Genomic DNA, 27,007 nt, shown 5'->3' on the forward strand with positions numbered 1-27,007 from the left:
ATACATCGTGCAGTACAATGAACCTTGAAAAAACTCCTGCTGCTATCAGTGGGAGAGTTTCCCACATCAAAAGGGCCTTCAGGCTGTGATGAGCCCAAGATAGATGAGAAAAGGCATGAACATGACCTAAGTAGCTGTTCATACAGTAGAGTGTTATGGGATACAGAAAATCAGTATCAGAGGGGTAGCCGTGTTTGTCGCTTTTTAAAGAACCAAACTAAGAGTCCTGTGGCACCTTATAGAGTAACGGACGTATTGGAGCATGTGTCTGACGAAGTGGGTATTCATCCATGAAAGCTTTTGCCCCAATACATCTGTTAGTCTTAAAGGTGCCACAGGACTCTGTTGCTTTTTACAGAAAATCAATAGCGAGTTGTAATAGTTTGGGTTTTCTTTACAAGTGAGGCATCTCTGTGAGAGTCCATTTCTATAGGATTTTTTTTAAAATACATTTGATAGCATTCGAGAGCAGAGGTAAAATTCTCTATTCAATTTTCTAGGACAGTTCAAACTGCCTATAGAAAAGTTAGAGACAAGGTGGGTGGGGTAATATCTGTTATTGGACCAACTTCTGCTGGTGAAAAAGACAAGTTTTCAAGCTGCACAGAGCTCTTCAGATCTGTGTAAGCTTAAAAGCTTATCTCTCTCACCAGCAGAAGATGGTCCAATAAAAAGATATGACCTCAGCCACCTTATCCAGGGACCAACCCAGCTACAGAAATGCTACACCCAACTCTAGCAAAGTTATCATTCTAATACTAATTTGTATGGGATATTTTCATGGCGGAACATCACCATTAACACTTGCCATGGGCTTGCTGAGCCCTAACACAACCATCATGACCTATAGATTGATTTTCAGTTTAATTAATTGGGACATTAACAGATAAGGAAAAGAGCAGAGGAGCCATTAGCACATGGTTCACTTTCATCTCCTTGCTTCTCTGGTTCCATTACAGTCCTTAAAAGCCAAACACTTGCTCCCCAGCGCTAATTTAATAACGCCTTCTGTGTGCCGATTCAGATGCCAAAGAAGCCCCAAGCCCATTATGCAACCTCACTGAGGGCTCCTTTTGTGGAAGGGAGAAGAAGGACGGCTTTATTGTAGCAAACATTGAGTCGTTGTGTGAAACATTCCTTGCTTTGTGCCAGTGGATAAAATTTGTGTATACGGAATCCATCACCGGAGCCGGAATACTTAACAGCTCTGAAAGGGCATTTTATAAATGTCAAAGGGCCAGCTCATCTGGCCAAAAGTACCGCCTCCATAGAGCCATCTCCCCCACCCCAGGCACTGGTCACCCCCTCCCTGGGGTCAGGGTTATGTGGCTTCAGAGAGGGGGGCCTAGGGTACTGGCATTGTGCTCTACAAGCCGCATGGATAAGCCAGCTGAGATACCGGAGCTTGGACGGTCTTAACTCCTCCACACTATTAATGGGGATCCTAGGAGCATCAGTGGCTGGGGAGAGCAATGACAGTGCTTCTCCCGGGGAGCCATGCTGTCAGGGAGATGCAGCACAGTGGCCCCAAGCCAGTGGAGAAGATCCCAGGAGATGCAGGAGCCTTTGGCGTAGAATCACTCCGCACTGCACAGGCAGTCATCCTCTCCTGACAGACTGATTCCGGGGGAGATTCAATAGAAGGGGTCTTCCAAAGTTGTTATTGTTTGTATGATCATAGCACGCAGAAACTCATGAATCAGGACCCAGTTGTGGCAGGGGCCATACAGAGTCAGAACAAAAAGACTTTGCTCCAAAGGAGGGGTGACCCAGGCCAATTACCCCTCTTCAGGGCTTATATAAACAGAGATAAGGGTATTCAATGGCAAATAATGAAATGCTATCAGACAATAAGCAACGTAGCTTTGAAAGGAAATATTTATGGTGTAGTGAAAAGGTGCCTGGGAGTAACATAAGATTTGTCTAGGCCAAGTTACTCTGTGGCCAGCTGGGGCATAAATCCACAGGGCAAGAGTGTGCCATGTACTAATTGTCTGTGTGGATCCTGCTACCATGCATTAAAAGCTCCCCAGTGCACTCTGCTCTAAAACAGTGTAATTCACTGCACACTAGGAAAAATTTAGTAGGCTTTGGCAGGATCCACACAGACAGTGTGGCATACCAGTGTGCTGTAGATTGACACACAGTAATGGTTCACTTAGATAAGACTTAACAGCAGCACTTGATCTTTAAGCATCTGATCCTGGATTCCTTGCAAGCTGAAAGCTCCCATGGGGGCAAATGGGAGTTGGGGATGCACGAGGAATGTAGGATTGGGCCCCGGAGCGTTAGAAGTGTGACATTAACTTGCTCTATTTAGGGATATGAGGCCAGATCCTCAGCTGGAGTAAGTCAAATCTGACCCATGGAGTGACCCCAATTTACAGCAGCGGAGGATCTGGCCCATGGTTTCTTTAGTATTGGTTACCTGAAGTCCCTGGGATTGCATCAGCGTAACACAGAGGAGAATCTGGCTCCATGTATTTTCTACACTCAGGCCATGTCTACACTTAAACCGCTACAGTGGCCCAGTTGCAGAGTTTCAGGGTAGGCGCTCGCTACAGCAGGGGAAGGGCTCCCCTGACACTGTAGTTAATCCACCTCCCCGAGAGGCAGTAGCTAGGTCAACGGAAGAATTCTGTAGCTGGGTTGACCTAACGTTTAAATGTAGGCCTGGCCGGAACATCTGATTCTCCTCTCATCCACTGTTTCTCAACGAGCATTAATTTTCCTTCACAAACTGGAATGAGCAAGAGGAGAAATAGCCTCTAAGTGTTATTCGCCCCATTGTCAATCAGCCACTGTTGTGGATCAGGAATTGAAACCTCATCGCCCATGGGCCAGATTAGGGCCCTAACCACTAGTCTATCCTGCCGCTTAAGTTACTAATACTACGCAGAGTTAACGCAGAAGTGACTGGCTCACAGGAATACAGAGAATGTACATATATGAGCCTTTTTAGTCATCTTTTCTGGATATTCAGTAATCAGAAAAACAAGGTTGTGCCTTTTGGCAAGTTTGTCTGGTATTGTCATCATTATTTTTAAAAACACCCTTATGGCAAAAACCCAATTATGCAGATGTCCTGCCTAATGAAGTGTTTTTGCAACCAAAGGGAAGAGCCCCAAGATTGTAAAAGTGCTCTCTCCTTCTGAGGCCTGGAAGCTGCACTGTTACAGCCTTTAGTCTCCTATTATGAAAAAAGCACTTCTGCAAAAATTTTAGAGTCGGATTTTGACCTTCATTACGGCAGTGCAAATCCAAAGTAACTCCACTGAAGTCTGGGGCCCCAACCAAGACCAGGGACCCATACCAGGCATTGTAGGAACATGGAGTAAGAGATGGTCACTATGCCAAAGAGCTTACAAAGAACAGGAAGAGAAACAGACGCAGAGAAAGGTTAAATGATTTGCCCAAGGTCACACAGCACAACTAAAAATAGAAGGTGGATCTCCACCATTCCATGCTAGTGACCTAGCCACCAGCTCACCATGCTCCTGCTCCCTAGACTCCAATGAATATTTTATATTGAGGATTTTAGAAGTCTTGATTCAATATTTTTAAGAGCACTGATTCATCCAGCAGGTGAGGTGCAGCTCTAGGGCAGAAACATAGGAATGGGGAAGCCTGCTAGAGAGAAATAACAGCATTTCTTGGAGGCCACAGCTGCTGTAAGAGAGGGTAACAACCGGGAATTTTCCGCGGGAGGAGCCGTCAGTAATAAATTGCTTTGAGGGAGAGAAGTTTGTGAATTACTCCTGCCAGCAAACAAAAGTAATATCCAGGTTCTCCATTTACTGACTATGGGGGGTTTAATAAGCTGTAAAAGATGAGAAATCATAACAGATATTTAGCTAATTTAAGCACACAACAAAACATACTCTTAACCACTTTCACTGCTTTTATGTTGCCCACATGCAACGATTTCCATTAGAAATAAAAACTTGTTCATTCACAGAGGTGCTGACAAGGCATTAGTTGGGAGATGAACCATCACTTCCGCTCTGCTAGTCAATAAACATGGGAGCAGTTATTTTAAAAGAAAAAAAATAAAGGTTTGGCCTGGGTTTTTCTAAGGGACACATGGGAGTTAAACGCTCAGGGCCAGAGTTAAAGGGATTTAGGCACCTAAAAAAGCAGAGAGGTGCGTAGTGGGATTTACAAAAGTGATTATGTGACTTTCAATGGGAGTTGGATTCCTTAGGTGCTTTTGTAAAACTAGGCACACTAGGCCCCTCTCTGCATCTTTAGGAACCTAAATACCTTGGTGAATCAGGCCCCCGGCTCTCAATGCCCAACTCTGCTAGGCTCTTTCAGAAATGCCAGCCTTTGTGTACAGATCATACCAAACACAAGGCTGGCTGAATCCGCCAGTAACATCAGAAATGCTGTTTCAATCCATGGGAACAAGGCGGGCAGGGTCAGCCTCTCAAAGGGAGACCCCTACACAGAGGGCACACATGGTGCCAAGACTGTCCATCAAGTGGAATTCCCCTTTCAGACTCAGTGCATCCTCTGCTGCAGGAGACACAGTGATGTAAAAATGTTCCTAGGGAGGCTCCATTTTCATGCCCTTTACTGGGCATACAAAGCGTGAGATCCCCCTCCAGGGGCAGAACACCTACACTCTGGCATTTACAAGCATACATCACAATTTCATTTTAAACGGTACAGAATGACAAGATATCCCTCCAATGTGACATACCCCACGCCTAAGGCTGCATGCACAAGCCCTAGGTATTTGTTGAAAACCTCTACAAATTCAGCTTTGAATACCAATAGGCTGCCCTATTAGCTAGACAACTGCATAACGAAGCAGGGAGATAACAGAATGCTGTGCAGTGCTACAGTGCATTTCAGCTAAGGATCTCAGCCTGGACTAAGTAAGCCTCACAACACCCCAGCGAGGGAAGTAAAGATTGCTATCCCAATTTACAGATGGGGAAACTGAGGCATGAGAAGTGAAGAGAATTTTCCAGTGTTGCTTGCCAAATCAGTGGCAGAGCCAGGACCAGAACCCAGCAGACCTGACTCTCAGTCCCTGCTTTAATCTTTAGGAATTGTTTTCACTATGAAAAAAAGGTGCATTTTTAACCCAGGTCAAGTCAATCCTTGGGAACTAACCAGTGTTATTAACCTAGTGAAGACCAGATTTGTATTAGCTGGTTGAGGTAAAGGTTTAATAAAGATTAAAACTACCACTGCCTCGTCTTCACTAGGCTCATGACACAGTTTAGTCTAACATGCGCTAGCTTAAACATGCTTTTAAAATACAGCTATTTTTCTAAGTGAAGTCGCAGCCATATACATCTCTTCCAGTCTCTAATGGCTTGTCTGCATGGAAAGTTATACCAGGATAAGATATGGTGTGAATTTAAACTGCTGTAGCTGCACCAGTATAACTCCCTGTGTGGGCAATTTTACTTTGATGTAAGTGTGTCTTTTTCTGGTTTAGTTTATGTTGCTTTGGAAGTGGTTAGAACAAACAGAAAAAAAGGCTCTCTTATTCTGGAGTAAGACAGTGTCCACATGGGGAGTTATACTGGCACAACCATTGTGATATAACTGGATATGTTTCCTGTATAGCCCAGCCCTGAGTTGACCGTCTTTTCCCATGCCCTAGTGAGGGCAGCACCATTTTTAACCAGGAGAATTCCATACTTCCCCAGGCTTTCCATACAGCGAAAGGGTAACCTCAAAGGAAGTCCAGAGCTGTGGTTTGCTAAATACCAGGTATGTTGACAGTGGAGGATTTCCCCCCACTGTATCAGCTGTGAAGGATGTGGACAGCAAAAAGCCCAGCAAGGAGCAGGTCCCTGGCACAGGCACGAGGGAGGGACAGTATATCCTAGCCAACTTAGCCTCACCACATTGGAATTACTCCACGGAGACCCTGGAGCTTCCGCTGCTCTGCACTGACCCATGCTGCTATTAGGAAGGCTGAAGACAACCTTTCCCACCTTCTCTCTTGGTTCCTTTCCCAGCTACAGAAAGTGGGAGATTAGAGGTCAAGCAGAGGCCTTGTGAAGGAATCTCAACTGCTTTCACATAATAAAAATACAGGAGCCTATGAAATCTATTCAGTTTTTAAGTAATTGATTCAACCAATCCAGGCTCAGTTAACTTTCTTCAGGGTAATTTATTCCCTCGGCCAAGAAACAGTGCCCAAGACCCACCTGAGTGTGCCAGACAGAACCTTTAAAAACAAATGGCAAAGCTCTTCTGATTTGCTACACCTGAGCATGCAGCAAGAGACGCAGGTTGTCTGCGATGCTAGAGGAGGAAGCTGCAGCATCCACAGAGAAGGGGATTTTGTTTTGAGCTGAGGCCAGCGTGACACAGCTCTTAATTCCTTGGGCAGACAGCTCCACACCCAGAACTAGCAGAGTGGATGTAAGGTGCCACCTCTGCCTGGTTGGTGCTTTTTCAAAGTCCACTCTAGTCACACAGATGTTGGTATGGAGACAGGTTACACAGGTGGGCTAGTAGTTTAGATCCTAACCTCTGAATCAAGAGACCTGGGTTCTAGTACAAGCTCTGCGTGTGACCTTGGGTCACTCACTTTACTTCTGTGTCCTCCTCCTACCCTTTGCCTGTCTTTTCTACTTGGAGTGTGAGTTCTTCAGGGCAGGGACAGTCTCTTTCTATAGGTTCATACAGCACCTAGCACAAGGGGGCCTGACTTCAGCTGGTGTTCCAAGTTCTACTGGAACACAAACAGTAATAATAAAAACAGACATTTTATCCTTGACGCTGTAGTCCCATAATACATTCAAGTCACCTGATTATGTTTTTAGAAAACAGTTTGCTGTAATAGCTAAACAGAAAGCAAAACAATGAGGCAAGATGACATTTTAACAGAGTAAAATTAAAACCAGTTTCAAAACCACTCTGAACTGGCCAGTGGGCCATGTACGGAAACGCATCATCCCAGAGGAGACAGTGCTGATCTCTACAGATAATCACATCAAAAAAAGGCCTTTGACTAACAGCAGCAGAGTCCATGCATAGTGACAGCACTGTCAGGTCAATGTTTACTCCTAAGATCAACCCAATGCCTGGGGAAATGGTTTTTGTTTTGGTTTCTTTATTCTGTGGTCTGTACTGGAGGTCTAGTTAATAATTAGCACATTGGGGTGGGGTCGGTGACACATTGTAGGGTAAAGCGTGTTTAAAAAAAAAAATACAGTTGTCCTTTAAAAAGCAACCTTTACAAAAGTGCATACAAGCTCATATCTGAGAGATATGCCCAGTTTCTCCTTAGAGCTCAGCCTCTAGGAAATGCGCTTCTCAAATCAAGGACTGTCTAGACAGTCTGAGTCCAAAATTATGTTCCGGGTTTACTGAGACAGACTTCCCTTGAATATGCACTTTTTAAAAGGGGTACATGAGTATTAGCTTATGCAACACGTGCGAACTTGTTTTTAAAAAATAGCTTAAGGTATTTTCATTATATTACCAAAGAACAAACAAACCAAGCAACCAACTATGGGCCCATGGTGGGTATTATGGTAGCACTCACCAGGTCACAGCTCAGTCAGTAGGCCCATTGGGCTAGCTGTTGTAAATACACATAATAACGGACAGGGCCTGTCCCAAAAACTATTGCATTGTCCACTCAGCTTTTCTCTTGTAAGATCTCTGGGGCAGGAACTCTCTGCTGCTCTCTGTTTGTCCCCAGTGACTACCACACTGGGCCGCCTTTCTCTATTGGTTCCTAAGGACTACCATTATCATCAGATTGTAGCTTTGTTTATTATAAACAGGTAAGACACAAGAAGAGCATGGGAACGGGTGGGGGAGAGGACAGATTGTTAGCCCCATTTTATAGATGGAGAACAGAGGCACGGAGAAGAAGTACCCTGCCCAAGGTCACACAGGGGAACCCAAACCAGTTGAGTCCCCGTGCTTTAGCCGTGAGACCATGTGGGGCCAAATCCTGTTCTTAGATACCCACAGGCAGTTCCTATCAACTTTGACAAGGGGGTGAAGGGGTTGATTGGTTCCCACACCTGAGGACATTTTGGCTCTAGAGTTCACACCAGGATCTTTTGGGCAGGGATCATCTTTACACTGGACTTGTGTAGAGTGTATACGCATAGACTCAGACTTTAAGGCCAGAGGGGACCATCATGATCATCTTGTCTGATCTCCTGCACATTGCAGGCCACAGAACCCTACCCACCCACTCCTGTACTGTACAGCACAGAGGGAGCCCAATCCTGAGTGAAAGCTCTAGGTGCTACCGCAGTACAGATAACAAACAATTACACAATGTACCAGCTCAACAATCCATCATGAAAGTCCCAAAGACATTTCCTCTCCTGTCCCACAGTCAAATATCCATAAGGATCTAGTGCAATGTGTTTGCAACATACAGGCCATATTCACCCGCTTTAACTCCTGTGAATGCAGTACAGTATTTGGCCCTTTGTTTTATGTTTCCCATTTAATTTTTTCACACAACAGCATCACTGTGCAAGAGTCTGCCCATCTTGTAGCAATACTGATGTTCCTAGTCCTGTAACAGACAAGTGACCTACTTTTTTTTTTTTTTTTTTTTTTTTTCTTGTGACACTCAGTCAGTCTTATTTAGTGCTACCTGATTAAGGAAGGTTTGGCCTCAGTCCATGACAATTACAGAATGGATGGCTTATTAGTATTTGGATCCAAAGGTTTTTACTGTCTTTTTTTTTTTTTTTTTTTTTTTTTTTTTTTGAATACCTGGAGGTCATTTCTGTCTGTGGCAAAATGCACTGGGTGTGAAATTAGAACCAGAGAGCAGCTTTTTATTCACACCATTATCTCACTTCCCCCCAACCCACCTTATTTTCTCTTACTTTTGCTTTTTGCTCCCTCTTCAAAAAGCTGTGGAATTCCACCACATCCCAGATTCTGCGATTGCTGCCAAAGGATGCTGCCAGAATATGAAATCCTTTGGACAAAATTTACAGACGCCCTTTTTGACACGTTCAGGGGTCTGTCCAGGTGGAGTTAAGGGAAAGATTTTCCAAATTACAACGGGTAGGTAGATGTCAAAATCCCACACAACTCCCCTTTGTGCCTTCGGGAATCTTTCCCTAAATTTCCAATGACACTTCCTGGACGATTCTATTTTACAGGGTATATCATGGCTAAAACTGTAGGGCTGGGAGTGGGGAGAGATGAGCTCTTATGCCAACTGACTAATGTGTGAAGCTAGACACGTGACTCAAGGCCAGACTGTGACGTGAACCCCTCACTCACATTCACCTGAGCACACCTATTCACTCCAGTGGGATTGCTCACCAGTGTGATTCTGGGAGTTCACAACTTGAACTTTGGGAACAGATTCTGATATCCTCAATCAGGCCAGGAAATAGCTTTCTCCACAAATTGTCTCTGTCACTGATTACAAGAACTATTCGTGAGATAAGGTCCTATTAAACCTGAGTTTCGGGATATAAGAACCTGGCCCTTGACTGCTCTGGTCCTCAGTTTCCCACAAGAGGACAGTACTCATCTGATCTTTCTGAAGCGTTCTGAGCAGGGCTGGTCACAACATTGAATTAGCATTCCACAGGAGAGTCTGACATTTCAAAATCTGTTTTCATTTCAAATCAGAAGCAACCTCCCTCTCCCCCCCAAAAAAATTATGGAAATTTCTTGAAAACCAAAGCTTTTGAAAAAAATTTGTTAACATTTTTCACATTTCTATTTTGACTTGATTTTGTATTATAATTTTTAATATTTGAAAGATTTCAAAATGTAAAGTTGGAACCTTATCAAAACACTTTCCCCCAATTTTTATTTTCAAAATGAAATCTTGTCATAAATCAACCTGTTCCTCCCAGAAAGAATTTCCAATTTGACAAAACAGTTTTCCAATGGAAAAAAACATTCCATTGGGAACAAAAAAATTTGACATGCTCTAATTTTGAAATCCCAGGAAGGAAGGCACTATAAAGCACTAGGTATTTTTATGGTTGTGAAGATCTGGGATGACATTTCAGATCCTACCCGCACTTGTTCTGGTGAGAGATCAACAGTGTCTTCCTTGTACTTCACCAATAAATCAGCTTGGAAAAGAGATGACTAAGAGGGGATATGATAGAGATCTATAAAATCATGACTCGCGAGGAGAGAGTAAATAAGGATGTGTTATTTACTCCTTCTTATAACACAAAAACTAGGGGTCACCAAATGAAATTAATAGGCAGCAGGTTTAAAACAAACAAAAGGAATTATTTCTTCACACAATGCAGTGTAAACCTGTGGAACTCTTTGCTAGAGGATGTTGTGAAGGCCAAGACTATAACAGGGTTCAAAAAAAGAACTAGATAAATTCATGGAGGATAGGTCCATCAATAGCTATTAGCCAGGATGGGCAGGGATGGTGTTCCTAGCCTCTGTTTACCAGAAGCTGTGAATGAGCGACAGAGGATGGATCACTTGATGATTACCTGTTTTGTTCATTCCCTCTGGGGCACCTGGCACTGGCCACTGTTGGAAGACAGGATACTGGGCTAGATGGACCTTTGGTCTGACCCAGCGTGGCTGTTCTTATGTTACTTCTGCCTGCCAGCCCTGGCTGCAAGAACGGTCAATGAGGTAAAATTAAATCAAACTTTCCCTGTTACATTAATTCCAGCAGAGGCTGCCCTTCGCTGCCCTTCCTGATGATCCCACAGGAAGCTCTGGAACACACCCTCCTCTCCACTGACTCACTCCCTTGCAGCTACTTCCCATTTCCTTCATGGTACCTCCCCAGCCTCTGAATCCAAGACACCTTCCTCAACCCAGCTACTCAAACAAAGGGCTGAGATTCAAGGTTCCAGTCTGGGCCCGGTCAGCAGTTCTGACCTTTCTGCTGCATGCACTTTACCCTGCATGATTATTTGACTGAAGTAATTCAAATAAGAGAAATCAGGGTGTGTTTGTCCCTTGACTCTTAGCTGGTGTAAATAAAATGGAGGGGGAAAAACCATCAGATGAAAGGGTTGAAACTACAACGGCTTAGCAAGCAGAACTCCCTCCAAAGCCAATGGAGTCCCAGGCACCGAGGGACTGAATTAAGCCCTAAAACTGCACACGGTTTCCATTGCAAAGAAGGGCTGATCCTCATCTTGTGAAATTAGGATACGAGATTATATTCAGAGTTCAGTGTGCAGCTGCTCCATACTAGTCAGTGATGGGGCTGGAATTCTTCCATAGGAGCTCTGCAAGTAGAGGCAACAGCAGCATGCACTGACTCAAAGCATCTCCTTTCAGTCCCAGCCACACACCCTCCCCATCCAGCACCATTTGCCTCCTGTGAGCTGCCAGTGAAGGGGAGGCTGCAGCTGCTTACCATGTCCCTGGTTGAGTTTCCACTGCCAGGAAGCCTCTGTTAGTGTCTATTAGCGTGGAAGCCAGCACAGACTCCAGATGGATAATACCCACTGTGACAGAATTCCCCTTTTAGGCATCAGATTTGCTCTACTAGATCAGATCATTGGACCATCAAGCCAAGTCTCCTAGGTCCAGCAGCACAATCCTTTACAGTAAGAAAAAAAGCCTTCAAATCATCTAGACAGTCTCGCAACGCTATTCGTGGGGGGATTCCTTCCTGACCCCTGTGGCAATCAGCTCCTACCCTGAAGCATGAGACTTGATTCACCTCAAAATCCAATATACGGCAACAAAACTGCCAAGCTGAGATTGCTCTGGAAGTTGAGAGAGGGAGTTATTTCTTTTGCTTGGTGTAAAATACACACTGCTGGACTGCAAGGGGCATCAAGTGAGAGTGAAGACTGGCAGCAGTAAAAGAAGACAGCATGCATCAGTAGTGGAGTGTAAAAATATTTAGAGTAGGCAGGCTGTGGAATGGAATGAAAGCAAATGGGAGCTCTTACTTCAGTCCACAAAACTACCTCCAAAACTTTTAGTAAACAGCTTTTGACTCAATAGGGCACCCTTAGCTGCAGAGCTCTTTCTATACAGGGACTGTGAGAGCTGAGGTGTATTTCACAAGAAGTGAGACTAACTGTTGTTATGCACTACAAGCACAGGAAGTAACAACTTCAGCAAATAATATTAAGAATCTGATGCATCCTTAACAGAACGCGAATGCAGCAGTTACCAACAGTACCCTTTATGCTGTCCTTAGGGTAGGACAGTGCACTCTAGAATTCTGCTCCACTGTATTATCACACCCCCGAACTTGCCTGATTCTGGGTTCTCACTTTCAAATGCAAAATTCAGCCTGAACTCTGAGCCAGTTAGTAAAGATATATCTGAACCAATCTGGGACAGATTCTGGTTTCACACAGAAACAAGGAACCGTTCAGCACTTTGATTAGAGGTGGGTCCAGATCAAAAAATTTTGTTGACGTTCTGACCTGGACGTAAACTTTACAGCAGACTCTCATCTATACAATGGGCCAAATGACCCAACTCCCCTCCCCACTTCAGGAGTCTGAGGAGAGTCAGTGCGAATATTTGCCACTCAGGACCATGGCTAGCTTTGACGGCATCTTGCTTTGAGCCTGGGCTTTTTACAAACCCCAAACTCAGTTGTTAGAAAACCACATGAGCCCAAGGCCAAAGAAAAGGCTTGTCCTACCCTTTGCAAGGTGAAACAGCAGATTTTGCATGGTTCTAGGGGGCTCCCAAGCTGCATGAAATATCCCAGATAAAGTGACCAGAATCCTACTGAACAACCAATTACAACACAGGAATGATATGGACACTGCAAAAGGGGCTTTGTTCTTAAGGCTGCTAGACCTCAAATGACTCACTGCAGGGTCAGCCTTCTAAAACGAACATTTCCCTCACATTCCTTCCTGAAGATGGCCCATGACTTTTGGCAAACACAAGCAGCTACGTCCCTAAATTGGCCACTATCCAGCCAGCTTTTATTCTTGGATCTCCTTTCTTTCTCAACCTGTATCCTTAATTCCCTCACTGCAGATGAGCTGGCACCTTCTCATTCCTCGTGTTTCCAAAGAAAAGGCCAGATCTGATTGCCTTATTTATGTGAGAGGTCATGCTAAAATCAGGGAAGTGCATGAGATTTGGACCAGGATTTCTCAGCAGAGCTGTCACATTGCACCAAACAGACCCAGGAAAATGCACGGATGGGGTGGGGCGGGGGGGAGAAGAGAGACACATTGGACACTTATTCATTTCACCTGCAGGGGCAAGCAATTCGAGTTTCAACGCTGCTGACAGAGCAGTGAGCTACACTGTGTACTTTCTACAGCTGTATTCAATGTCACCAGCCTGCACGTAATCCCAGGAGAATTTAACCATTCAGCAATCGTTAAATAATCGGTTACAGGATTAGGCCCTATTACTCTGAGTTTAAACACTTAGCTACCAGCATAAGCCTAAGTTTTCAACAGTGACTAGTGATACTGGGTGCCTTAATTTCTGGGTTCCAACCTGAGATGCCTTAAAAGGGCCAGATTTTCATCCACCCTCTGAGAATCAGGCCTATTTGAGAGGTCACAAGCGGAGCACCTAACAACCCTGGAAGATGTAGGCTGTGTTATTTTTCTTTATTTACATTGCTGCAGTGCCGAAGAGCCCCAGGCACAGACCACAGACCAGGCACTGTGCCAGGTGCTGTACCAATATACTATAAAACAATGGTCCTTGCCTCACAGAGTTCACAATACTTACTACCATGAATAACCCCTGTGCTGAGCCCCTGAGGAGAGGAACAAATTGATGAGTCTAGAGAAGGCTGGGAGATTCTAGCTCTGAATTAGATGGTTATTTTATGAAAATAAACCAGACCTCAGAGGAAAAAGTGTAATTCAAAAGCATTGGTTGTGGAGATCTGACTGGGAAAGGAGGGAAACTGAGGCAGCAGAGCATTCAACAATGCAAGAAGCAAGAGCCTGTTACAGTCTCTCACTCAACTATTTCTTTGTGATGCTCAGAGAAAGAAAGTCACAAAGCTCTGTTTGAGATCTCAGCCTCTGATGCAAGAAATAACCTTTGGAAGTGACCTCTCCCAACACCCCACTGCGCGCTTCCACCCACTCTTCCCTGGTAAATGAAGGAAATCTTGTGTGAGGAGAGATGCACGGGGAATTAGAGGAGAAATTCTGCAGCAGCACACATTCAGCTCAGAAATGGAAGTTAACTCCCTTGTAAATTGCTAGGTTTTTTTGCTACAGCTATAGATATTTTTATAATCTGATCTTTAAAAGAAGGGACAGCAAATGCTTCATGAATTTTTATAAGACCAGCTTCTCTCTCCCTCTACACACACACACGTGAAGAAATCCCACACCTGAGCCTCAAAATACACCCTGGATCTCAAAATACACCAAAATTATAGAACATGGCACACAATCCCTGGGAAGGCTTATTGAAATGGCATGTTACTTACTTGTCACAAAGGGAGTTGACAGAGCCTTTGGAACTGCAGCCACACGGAAGGCAGAGCCCACTGGTTTGGTTCACGAGATATCCCTCCTCACAATTTTCACACCGCAGACCAGTGTAGCCTTTGTGACACTCGCACTGTCCTGTTGAAGTATTGCACTCATTCACACTTGCACTCCCAAGAGCACTGCAGTTACACAGATAGTCTGGAAAAAGAAAAAGAAAGTGAAATTAACATGCTTTAGTCATAAAAGGAAGTATATAAGCATTGAAAAAAATCTCTAAACATGCAAAAATTGCCAGGAGCACATTTGGGGCAGTCAGGCTTGCATGCTTATTCTGTGTGTGTGTGTAGCTCTGAAACAGCATTGCCAACCCCAAAATAGTCAGTCAAAGATCATGAATAAGGGCCTCAAAAATCATGAGACTGGCTTAAAAAACAAAACAAAAAACACCAAACTGGAAAGTTTTTTTGTTGGGGTTCTTCATATTTACTTTCTGGTGTTTGAACCTCTGGGGTTTATGTTTTCAAGCTTTTCTTCCTTCAACTATGAGGACTAGAAACTTACTTTAAAAAAAAAAAGTTGAGCCTCTCCCATAATCACATGACTTGAGAAGCTGAGGCTTTTGGAAAGACACCAAATATCACAAGACTCATGATAAAACGGCAACATTTGGCAACGTTGCTATCACAGCACCTCATAATTGATGGATTTATCTTCACCACAGTCTAGTAAGCTAAGGCAGTATTATTATTATTTACAGATGGGGAACTGGGGAGAGAGAAAGGTAAAGGGCCAGATTTTCAAAAAAGCTCAACACATCAAGTGCTGAGCACTTTTCGAGTGCTGATTGCAAGTGGCACAACAGCAGATGTGGGTACTGCCCAGGTTTCAAAATCTATAAAAGAGGCACCAATCTCTTCTGAAAATGTGCCTCTGACTGTTGATGCTGAGCATCTGAAAAATTGGCCCTAAACTGACTTCCCAGGATCAAACAGGAAATCTGTGGCAGAGCTAAAACCTGAACCCAGGCCTGCCAAGTCTCAATCTAGTGCCTTAACCATAAGAAAATCCTTCCTCTCATCACCTAAAACAGAATGAACCAATTTCATCCTTGCTGACAGCAGGCAGAACTCCACTAGAGTCACTGCAGGGCTATCATCTGATCTGAACAGCCATGCAGGCAAGCTCCCCCCTCCAACTGACTTTCATGGAAGTTCTTCATTTGGAAGGTTTACCAAATCCAGCCCTCAAAAGGCAGAGGTAAAAGATCAAACCACAAGTTCTCAGCCTACATTAACTGAAGTGTTTAGACTGAAATGAGAATTTCTCCCCCACAAACTAGAAACTGACACTATTAGTTTTAGCTTCCCTTCTTTACTGGAAAATACTGGGTGCTTAATAATTCAAAGTATTTATCTACCAAGACTGAATTATGAATAAGGTTCATGTCTGACATGGAAAACAAGCTTCGAGGGAGTTAAGCAACACTGATGATTATTTACCAAGAGCAGCCAGGTGCATGATGCTGTACAGATGGAGGCAGTTCCCATAGCCACTAACCGGAAGAATTTACAATCAAGAACCCGGTCTCACCCACTTTACCCCCAGGAGTCACCCCACTGAAGCCTACCAGAGTTTTGCCTACTGGAGCACAGAAGAGGGCCTAAAATTAATAAAACACAGTATTTCAATATTTGTACTTCACAATTATAGTGTACGCCTACGTCCTAACCCAACAGTCCATCCCTATTGAGCAAAGCACTTAATCGAACGCCTAATTTTATGCGCTTGTTTAAGTTTCGCTGAAGTCAAGGAGACTTGAACACATCTAGCTTTAGGCACATGTTTAAGTGTCAGTCTGAACAGGGACGGATTTCAGAATGTATTTAAATGTTTTGTTGAACTGGAACCTTATCGAGGATCTCAAAGTGCCTTTAGAAATACCAGCACCCCAGAGAGAAAGTAAAATTATGCATTTGTCAGATTAATTTACTCATTTCATGCTGGCTATTCTTTGTATATTTGCTTGTGGAATTTGGGGTGGAGGAAGAGATTATAGCTCAACTTCTCAACTGGTTATATACATTTAAAACATTCTTCTTAAGATTATGCCCAATTAGTTCTGGAATGAAATAATGAAAAACCATGAAAGAAATGATGGAAGCCTTCTTCTCTTAAAGGGTTGAATGGGGAAATACTGGGAACTTTCAAAGAATCAAATATCCAGACAGTTATACTGTCAAACTATAGGGTTCAGCAAAATGTCATGCAGCTCAATATTTAGAGTGATACCAGGTTTTTTGTTCTTACAGTAAATCAATCCATCAGATGCAGAGATCAGTTTTGCACCAGATTAAGAGAAGAACATTTTTATCTCATTCCGCCAACATAAATCTGGAGTAACTCCTCTAATGTCAATAGTTATTCTGCATTTATCCCTGTGTAAGTGAGATTACAACTGGGCCTGTATTTTCTTGGATCAGAATTGATAACTGAAATGAAAACCTGGAGATCTGTATTTATCCAGGTAAACATCACTTCCAATTACAAGCACCAATTCCCATCTCAGTCATACCAATGCGGCCTGATTGATTTTAGCACTTTGACTTCTACCAATGAGCGCAGATCATGGGCAGCCACTGGAATAAGCACTCCCTTTTCAGTTTTTAAATCCAACTGTTAAACACATTCATTACTTGTTGTATGCAATGTAATTAGTCATAACAGATTTGATAAAAAAGATATATCTAATTGAACAGTGTTTTTAGATGCTAGGAATGCCATTAAAGTGGAGAATAGAGACAATTCTTACATATTGCTCCATATTCAGAAGATCTTATTCCTACAGTCACAGCATATCATCATAAATCATTGCTCGCTCTTAGCCTACAAGGCTAGAGTCAACGTAACACTGCAGAAGTGTCTACAGTAGCGTTCCGCTACTAGTTGATATTCAAGCATTTCTAAAGGGAAAGCCATGGCTATTACAGGCCAGCTTCTCTTCTCACTACAACTCAACCCACATCACTATAGTTTCTCCAGAGTAAAAAGGAGAATTTGGACTGTATCCTCTAAAAAGAGACTGGAGGGAGAGGGGACGGGGGTTTACAGAGCTCAGATAATCTATCTAGCAAAAAGGTGTGGACAAGCAACACTAGCCCAAATTGCTAGCCAAATCCAGCCTAATTCATTCAAATGAGCAGTGAAGCAGTTTAAAATTTTATAGTTTCATGAGAGGAAGGCAAGTCTAATGGTTAGGGGGCTAGTCTGAACTCAGGAAACTCAGGTGCAGTTTCTACCTCTGTTACAACAACTTCCTGCCTGATCAAGGCACTTAGGGCTAATAGCACTGCACTACCAGCCTTAAGTGAGGCCAGAGAAACAAACAGGGGAGTTGTGAAGGTAATTATATTAGGATTGTGCAGTGCTCAGATACTATAGTAACGGGGAAGGTCATGTAGGTACATTAGAAAGATGAAATCTCAAGTACTGCAGCTGGAGGAAACCAAATACAAGCCATGCTCTGGATTATATTTTACATCTGCAGCATCTATGATGTTTTATGTCTTGAACTAGCTTGCAAAATGCTAGAAAGAATGGTAAAGACTTTGGCTGAGATGTTCAAAGCTGAGTATGGGATTTTTGCAGGTCTTTCATCAAAATTTCACCCAGCTCCATTCACAAGCCCTGCAACCTCCACTGTTAAAAAAAACAAAAACTGCAAAACCAAAATTAACAATGTTGAATACATTCTAGCAAAAGTCATAATACAATAGCAGATATTCCTTCAATAGTAGGTGAAAAAGAGAAGTGAAATTCTATGGATACATTATTAGACCTCAGTCCTGCTACTTCAGGCACACAGACTATTGCACCTTCACAGAGCCCTATTCAGCTGTGTGCATGCAGTGCCCAACTGAATGGGGCTGAACCAGCAGCAGCGTCAGCCAGTAGCAACGTCTGCTGGTCCACAAGAACTTGAAGGATAAAAGGTTATGTTGTGAATTCTTCACTCCATTCTACCAGCAAAGTTCTATTGCATTCCATTCTGTTTCTCAACCATGCCCATCATCATGATGTCGGTGTGCCATAAGTGACAGGAAATAGGTTATAAGACTAGCCTCTTCCACACGTGGGACTCTCCTTCTTTCATCCTTCCTCTCTTCCTTGGGGGAAGTCACATGTGGATTTTTTCCCTTCATACATGATACTGTAAGTGTACATATTAGTAAAGGCAAGGTCAAGAAGTTGTTCTAGATGCAAGAGACCAAATCCCCAGCTGGAACAATTGCATAGGTCCATTGGCTTCAGTGGCACTATGCAGATTGACATCTGAGGACCCGGCCCAATGTACTGTAAGAATAGTGATAGGCACAAAAGGTGAAGAAGTAAAGCTTGCACGGATTCACCATGGTTGATTGGTATCAATCACACTGAGAGTACACTGTATTGAAAGTTGCAATAGGTAGGAGAGGTTGAGATGAAAATTCATCACAAGACATTTAATTTCATCCTCAGAATGGCTATACTGGGTCAGACCAATGGTCCATCTAGCCCTGAACCCGGTCTTCCAACAGTGGCCAGTGCCAGAGTGATCCATCCCACTGTCCAGTCCTAGCTTCTGACTATCAGAGGTTTAGAGACACCTGGAGTGCGGGGTTGGTTGTGACCCTGATTACGTTGGCTAATAGCCATATGTGGATCCACCATCCATGAACGTATCTAATATTTGGCTTTCACAACATCCCATATCAATATGTTCCACAGGCTGACCACACCATGGTCGTATGAAAAAGTACTTCCTTATGTTTGTTTTAAACCTGCTGCCTATTAATTTCATTAACTTAACCCCTTGTTCTGTTATGTGAAGAGGTAAAAAAATGCTTCTCTATTCACTTTCTCCACACCATTCACAATTTCATAGACCTCTATCATATTGCCCCTTGGTTGTCTCTTTTCTAAGCTGAACAGTCCCAATCTTTTCAACCTCTCTTCATATGGCAGCTGCTCCATAGCCTTAAGCAATTCTGTTGCCCTTCTTGGCACCTTTTCCAATTGTAATACATCTTTTTTGAGATAAGGCAACCAGAACCTCACACACTATTCAACGTATCAGCATATTTACACAGTGACATTATATTTTGTTTTATTATCTATCCCTTTCCAAATGGCTCCCAACATTCTACTACCTTTTTTGACTGATACTTCACATTGAGCAGATATTTTCAGAGAACTCTTCATGAGGACGCCAAGATCTACAACAACTTCACGAGTCAGTGTTGATGGTGGCCACAAAAGTTCCAAGACCCTGCACTTCAAATCTGGTGCCTTGCATATAGCCCTGACATAGCAATTTGTCCTGTTTTCTAGTCAAATCAAACATCTACTGCAGCGTTATAACCGAGGAACATGTAGCATGGCAGAACAAAATGCTGGTGGCTGCAGCAAAAGAGATTTTAGATGGCAGCAGTCTGTACTCAGAAATTCACCAATAATTCTGGATTTTTAATCCAACCAAATGAAAGACTGATTGGCCTGTGAAGAGCTACCAGCAGAGAGCTTAGAAATAGGAAAGAAAACTTTGGTGTGGTTGGTGTCGAGACATATTGCTTTAGAAATTAATGATCCTAAGACCCTGAAAAGCCCATTAACTGATGTCACACCACACTGCAGCAAGCTCATGAACTTTTATCCATGGCCCAGCCACTCTTAGAGAAGGACAGAATGCCATATGCAATGTGGTATCTCAAACACAAACAGGAATAACTTATTTCCCACCCATTTCATCACTGAGGTAACAGATTCCCTTTTGAGAGCCCATAAATCTTGAGAAAAAAAGTTAGCTATGGAAAAATGAATAGAAGATGAGCTATATTCAGATACACTGCATCTCTTTCATTCCTGATCTGAGAAGTTAAGCCATCTAAAAGAGAAATCTTTGGTCTTGTCCAGCCACTGACCGAAGTCAGTTAGTTGGATCATCATCTGTATTGCAAGAGTCCCCAACATACTCTAGATATACAAAGATATAGGAAGGAATGTCCCAAACAGCTTATTATTTTAAAAAAAAAAATTCTTCATCTAACCTTTGTCCCATCTATGTGGGGTCAAAGCTCCGAGTCCTTCTCCATTCCACAATATCCATTGATCTTCTCTTACTCTCCACTTTTAAAATTTACCATCCTGCTTCCTATATGTTCTTCTGATATTCTTTTCATATGCCCAGACCACCTAAGCCTGGATTCTCTTGGCTTTTCTATAATTTGTACCACCTACACACTTCCCCTATTTCATTCATTCCCAACACAATCCATCCCAGTAACTCCAAGCATCTGTCTTACCATTTTCATTTTCACTATATTTGAGATCTGCTCCTGTCTCTTCCTCAGTGCCCAGCATTCGGTACCATATAACACTGCAGGCCTATTTTCTATCTTGTAGATCTTACTGTTCAATTTGATCTGCAACAGGAGAATACTTATCACTGGACTCACTTCTGTTCATTTAGTCCAAGCCTTTCCTGTTCTGCTTATAAGTTAGTCACTGAGTTTACCATTATCCTATTCTATCGAACCTAGGTACTTGAACTTCTGCACCTTTGGTAGTGGCTGGCTCCCTGACTTACAGCCTCATCTTCCTGCAATGCATCATTGAATCTACAGACCATGGATTGTTTTATTTTTGCTGATTTTCATGCCATTTCTTTTGAGTATGCACCTCCAACTCTTTAAATCTTCTTCCATTTCCTCTTCAGCCTCCCCCACGAGCACTATATCCTCCGCAAAAAGCACTCACCAGGATGCCACTCTGGGTGTTTTGTGTAAGACCGTTGAGCACCAACATGAACAAAAAGGGGCCTAGTGCCAAGCCTTGATGCATTCCAACTCTTACAAGAAACTATTCAGTTTCTCCACATGGCCTTCTAACCATGAAACAGCATCCTCATAAGTGGCCAGACAAGTCTGACAAGCTTCTGGCATCTGTTTCATTCCTATACACCAGATGACTTCTCTCAGAAAGTGGTCATAAGCCTTCTGTAAAAGAGTCCACTGAAGTTTTTCTACTAGATGGTGCGAGAATGGGGTCAAGCCCAGTTCCAGTTCCTTAAAACTTGGAAGAGGGTCCTGCCCCTTGTGGGCCTTCTTAAGTCTCTCTGAACGGGGGAACTGAAAGGACAGGTAAATATCCCAACACACACAAGGGTACCTGCTTTTCAGGGGGCGGGGAGTGGAAGAGCCCATAGTGCTGCCAGGGATATAGTGCCCACATAGTGGGTTTTGAGAACTCTCTCCAGCTGGGCTACCGAGTCAGGCTTACTCTGCCTGGCTTAGCCCGGGAGTTTGCAGCATTCCCCATAGGTCTGGGATGACAGTCTCCTGGGTGTGAGATCCCCCTGTGGCTTCCAGAGCCACTCCAGCAGTCTCCCACTTAGAGCAATTATGCTCTTCCCCCTACAGCTGCCTGTAGTTTCCTCCCTTTTAAAGGCCTCCTCCCTACCATACATGATTGACAGGGCAGGGCATAGCTGGCCTTGCCCCTGGGGCTTCTATGGCACCTTCATCCTCAGCATGGGGTCTATACACTCCATCAAATCTTCTCAAGATCGAAGAATACTACGTGTAGTGTTTTCCTCTATATTTCTCCCACAAGCAAAGACAGCATCCACAAAAGAAAAAGAAAAATGCCCTTGCTGCCCAGTTAGAAGGAAAAGCTGATTTTTGGTTGATTTTTTGCAACATTGCTTCCTACAAAAAAAAAAAAATTATCAAGCCTCCCTCTGGGTGTGGCTGTTATCTGTACATTTAAGACACAATTCTTAAATGTACAGATTCTCCCACCATGACTGGTAAGCTTTCTGAAAGCATGGAGTTTAAGGCCAGAAGGAACCACCAGATAGATCCTCTAGTCTGACCTCCTGCATCATTACATCTGAGCCCTTATGTTAGCATGTCTTTGACCATGAAACCAACACTATTCCACTAAGCCAAGTAAAAGCTTCCAGATGGCAAGGTTTCAGACAGAAGTAGCTGTTACAGAACCTACTTCAGCCAGGGCACAGGAAACAGATCTGAGCCTTTCTGCTGCTGAAACAGTTAGAAAGCCTGAAAAAAAGAAATCACATGCACATTCTATGTAACAGTGATCCGACACAGATGAGGCTTTCTTGGCTACTACTTTCTTTCCATGGCTGTCTGCTCACAAATAATGCTTCATAGAACATCCACAATTATGTGAGCCTCCTCACACAGACTGCATAAGGTCACAGTGCCCCCAATGACCCTCAGACACTCAGCTCCCTAACACAAACGAGCCAAATCTACAATGCAGAGGAAGATCCATGGGAAAAATAACATGGCTCCAAGTTGTACCACTCTGTGTCTAACAAAGGTACTTCTAAGACCTCAATTATCACAGTAAAAAAAGAGGCACTCAGATAACGTATTTGCCATTACAGTGCACCTAGAGGGTAGGGAAAAGCAGTTACCCATTGTATAAATGGGGAACAGACAAAGAGACACCAAGTGTCGCACAGGAAACTTGTAGCAGCGCAGAGACTAAACCCCAGACCAGTGCCCTAATCCAAAAAACCACCCTTCTCATGACAAGCTTCGTGAGACTTAGGAGAAGATTGTGGGCAAATGTCCCCGCACAGATCTGTGGGCCAGCAGAGAGGTCTCAAGAGGAAAAGTAGGGGATGGTGGCATCAAGGCAGCTGAGCCTCCTCCCCTTCCCATGTGGCATGGGGCAATATGTGCATGAAGAGCACACTCCAGGTCACTGGAGCGCACAATCCCCCTGCTCATGAAAAAATCAGAGCTGGAACAGACTGATAGCACCAAAACGACCAATTCATCCCACTGGCCAGCGCAGGATTGCTCCCTGCAGCACAGAAAGATGCCCTTAAGCACTATCAGTCTGAAAGCAGGAAAGAACTAGACAAACGGTTTAAAGTCAATTTGCTAATGTAACAGATTTGACACTGGTGACTTGACAGACTAGGAAAACCTGAAGCTTAATCTTTAAAAATATATATCCTATATATTCAATGCCCTGATTGTGGTTGGGTTAAGAGGCAAGAATATTTCAAAGTTGAGAGACGAAAGTAACTGAACTGTCTACCTTAGCCTTCTACCGATGCATCAAAAAGATGTTGAAAGAAAAAAGCCATAGAACATTCTCCTGGCCACTGGCCAGACCCTCTGTGGGTGCACAGAACCTTTATTCCATTTGATCAGGCACGTGTCTTGCTCTTGAATGTAACCTTCAAACATACCTTCAAGCTTGTGCAAGTATGAAGGAATTCACAATGAGTGGGATGGAGGAAGGAAAGATGCTGTGGTTTGGAATAACAGGTTGATCCTGAGGTGGGCTTAAGTCTGGGAGTTGTCTCGTGCTGTCCTGTTCAGTATCAGACTGATCACCAAAAGTACATTCATGTTAGGATTGTAACATAAAAGTGCTGTAAAAGCCAGGACAGGTAATTGTCCCGTGGACAGAGCACTGGCCTGGGATGGAGAGTGGGGTTGTATTTCCAGTTCTGCCATTGGATTTGTGGTGAATGAGTCACTTCCCTTTCCCCGTGCCTCAGCTCCCCTATGTGTGGAACGGAGATAACACCACTTCTCCTCCTTTGTAAAAAGTGCTTTGAGATCACGGGATGAAAAGCACTAAACAAGAGCGAGGTCTTATCTAGGAGTTGTGATGAACTGGATTACCAAAATTAGCGAAGTTTATAAATCAAGCATGAGGGCACAAGCTTTGGGCCTATACACAGCTCTGCCACAGACTTCCTCTATGATCTGGCAAATCACTTAGCTGCTCCGTGCCTCAGTAAAATGGTTTGGGTTTTGTGCTGAGCATAGCACTGAGCACATTGCTGGAGCTAATAAAAAATATTTCCCTACCACGCAGGGAAGTTGTAAGTCTTAATTCATGTGTCTCTCTAAAACACTTTGAGACCCTTAGATCAAAAAACACTACTGAAGTGCGAATCATTCTGACAAGATACTACTTTAATCAAAGTGAAAGCATGCTGCCTTCATGAACCTTTATTTTTTACCACTGAATTTTTAGAAGAAGATTGAGTGTAAAAAGATTTACAATACACTACAGCAATAGACACAGTGCTTGAGGTATTGCTGTAATGGGGACTCAAATTTAGTACGCAATTTCGCATTGCTCCAGCCTCCAATTGGGTCATTATTGTGCAAAATTTCTAGATTACTAATACATTTTTACCTGTTTTATTAAATTGGAAATATACCACTGCTGGAAATATTATAATTTCACTTTGTTGCACTGACAGAATAAGGATCTGCAAAGATTTACAAGTCCGTTGTTTTATAAAATGTCATGGAGCTACAACTTCACATATGAGTTCTCACAGCAATACATGCATTGGGTCAAATTATCTCATGCACTTTGAGGAGGTGAAGCCCATGGAGGTGGGGAAGCTTTAAGCTACCTTTGTGTCCTCCAAATTTTGGGCTGCTGCAGGGGTCCGGAACAGTTTCTGGAGTAACTTAGAGCAGCCCAGTAGCAGCTTTAAATTACAATAGGCCCCCCCAACGCTGCCTATGGCTTGCACAAACCAGAATGGGTATAGCAGCTTCTGCCATTATCCTAGACCTTCTCTTCCCTAGCTTAATTTCTGGCACACTCCCAAATGTCTACAGCAGCCCAGCACAGTACCTGTGGCAGAGGAACTGGTTGTTTGCAGTGTATTGAGGTCAGGAGAGATGGGCCAAATTCCACTCATATTTTTGATGTAAGAGGACAGTCTTCCTCTTGCTCAGGGTCACTTCTGACAATGAATCAGATCTGGAATAAAACTCTTCTTTCCTCTGTAGGGCTGGGGCTTTTAGAGAGGGTGGCTGGGGTACTTCTCAGGGGAAGAGAACTAGGACTGTGCCACAGTCAAGCAGAGAAGATGCTCAGCATATTTTTAGGGGTCAGCTAAAGCTGTGTGTGGTTATACTACAGCAAAGGTAAATATAGCAAAACGTCCTACAAATATTCAACTGAGTGTCTTAAATGAACAATCATGGGCCATACTCCTGCCCCGTTAGTGCTGACATCCGGGGAACACTAGAGTGATAGAGACTCTCTAGCACCAACGTTTGCAGAAAGCACACTTCAAATCCGTGCAGGCTGGAATGCACTGAAACAGAACATTACATTTATATTCCAGGTGTCTGAAGTGCAGCCATCCAATCAAGAACAAGAAACAATATCTTGTGACTTAGTCAACCTATCGTGCCCTAAGTAACTCATTGAATTTTTAACATCCACCCAAAGAATAAAAAATTCAAATAAGTATTTGTCTACATTTGAATAAATTTGAGTAAATGATTATTTGAGGGATATCCACCAAACAGAAGAGTAGCTAAATGTGTCAATAGAATTTATTCACTAAATTATTTAACTCTAGGGTGAAGTTTTCCAGCTTCCTTCTTATGAAATAAGACCTTAATGAGTAAAGCTAGTAGGTAAAGATGTAATGAAAAGCCAAAGGAGATAGTGATATACAGAGGGCAGGTTCTTTCTGCTCCTACCTACCTGCTTCTATCTTAAGCTTCACTAGATCTTTGACTCGACCCCACATACGAGTTAAAATGGGAAGGGAATCTAGTCTCAAGGCTTTGAGAGATGGAGCAAGATCAGGCCCTCAACTAATACAAAAGAAACCAGTGACTGAAGAGACTCTTACTGAGCAATGAACAGCAAGGGGCATCTATGGGCCAACCCCTTTTTGGGGGGGAGGAAGGTATATTGCCATCAAAGCATCAAAGTGTCTGGAAAGACAGAAAGCAGAGTAGGGAAAACAGGCATGAAAATTCTAACCAGGAGCTCCAATGATGCCTGTAATGTAGTAGGGAGACAGGATCTGGCTGCAAGAGGATTCTTTACTGAGGCTGCTGGACACTCTAGGTATGTCTACACGGTAATAAGACACCCATGGCTGCCCCATGTCAGCTGACTTGGGCTCAGAGGGCTTGGGCTGGTGAGCTATAAAAATGCAGTGTAGACACTCAAGCTCAGGCTGGTACCTGCGCTCTGGGACCCCATGATGGGGGAGGGTCCAAGAACCCAGACTCTGGCCCAAACCTGAATGTCTAAACTGCAGTCCTATAGCACTGCAGCTCAGACCAAAGTCAGCAGCCGGAGGTGCTTTATTGCATTGGAGAGAGACTACTCACAGACCCTGTAGTTCTCCAATTAATAGCCTGTGCAGCCTAGCGTCATCTTACAAGATCTCTTTGACCTGACCTGGACTAAGCAGCCATAGAAGGGACTGTTGACTACCGTACAGCACCTTTCCCCCGCCCCAACTGATGATGTGCCTCTCAGTTACGGGAGGCAGACACCAGTCGTACAAATTTAATAGCATGATCCACATTTTGCATTTGTGAATCACCTATAAAACAGTTCAGTCAAGTAGAAGTCTGAATTAATTTTTCATTTCCTTTCTGACTCGTGATGTTCAAAGTGTACAGAAGAGATCCCTTGGTGCATATTTTAGCCATGATTTCTTTTTCATACAGACCACTTAAAACAATGAACGAACAGTTTTTACATGGGTGAAATAGTCACAAATGGCAAAACAAAAGCTATACAATGTGTGAACTAGATAGAATATTTAG

The 27,007-nt window shown here is 43.4% G+C and overlaps 1 protein-coding gene across 1 annotated transcript in view; it reads right to left on the minus strand.

Moving 5' to 3' along the window:
- Positions 1-27,007, minus strand: part of MEGF9 (multiple EGF like domains 9) — an 86,409-nt gene that overhangs the window by 22,029 nt on the left and 37,373 nt on the right. The window contains exon 3 of the mRNA XM_075060694.1: positions 14,363-14,564. Within this exon, the coding sequence (XP_074916795.1) occupies positions 14,363-14,564 (202 nt within the window). The remainder of the gene's footprint in view (positions 1-14,362; positions 14,565-27,007) is intronic.

Source organism: Chelonoidis abingdonii, chromosome 24, assembly GCF_003597395.2.
Source record: "Chelonoidis abingdonii isolate Lonesome George chromosome 24, CheloAbing_2.0, whole genome shotgun sequence".
NCBI classification, from domain to species: Eukaryota; Metazoa; Chordata; order Testudines; family Testudinidae; genus Chelonoidis; species Chelonoidis abingdonii.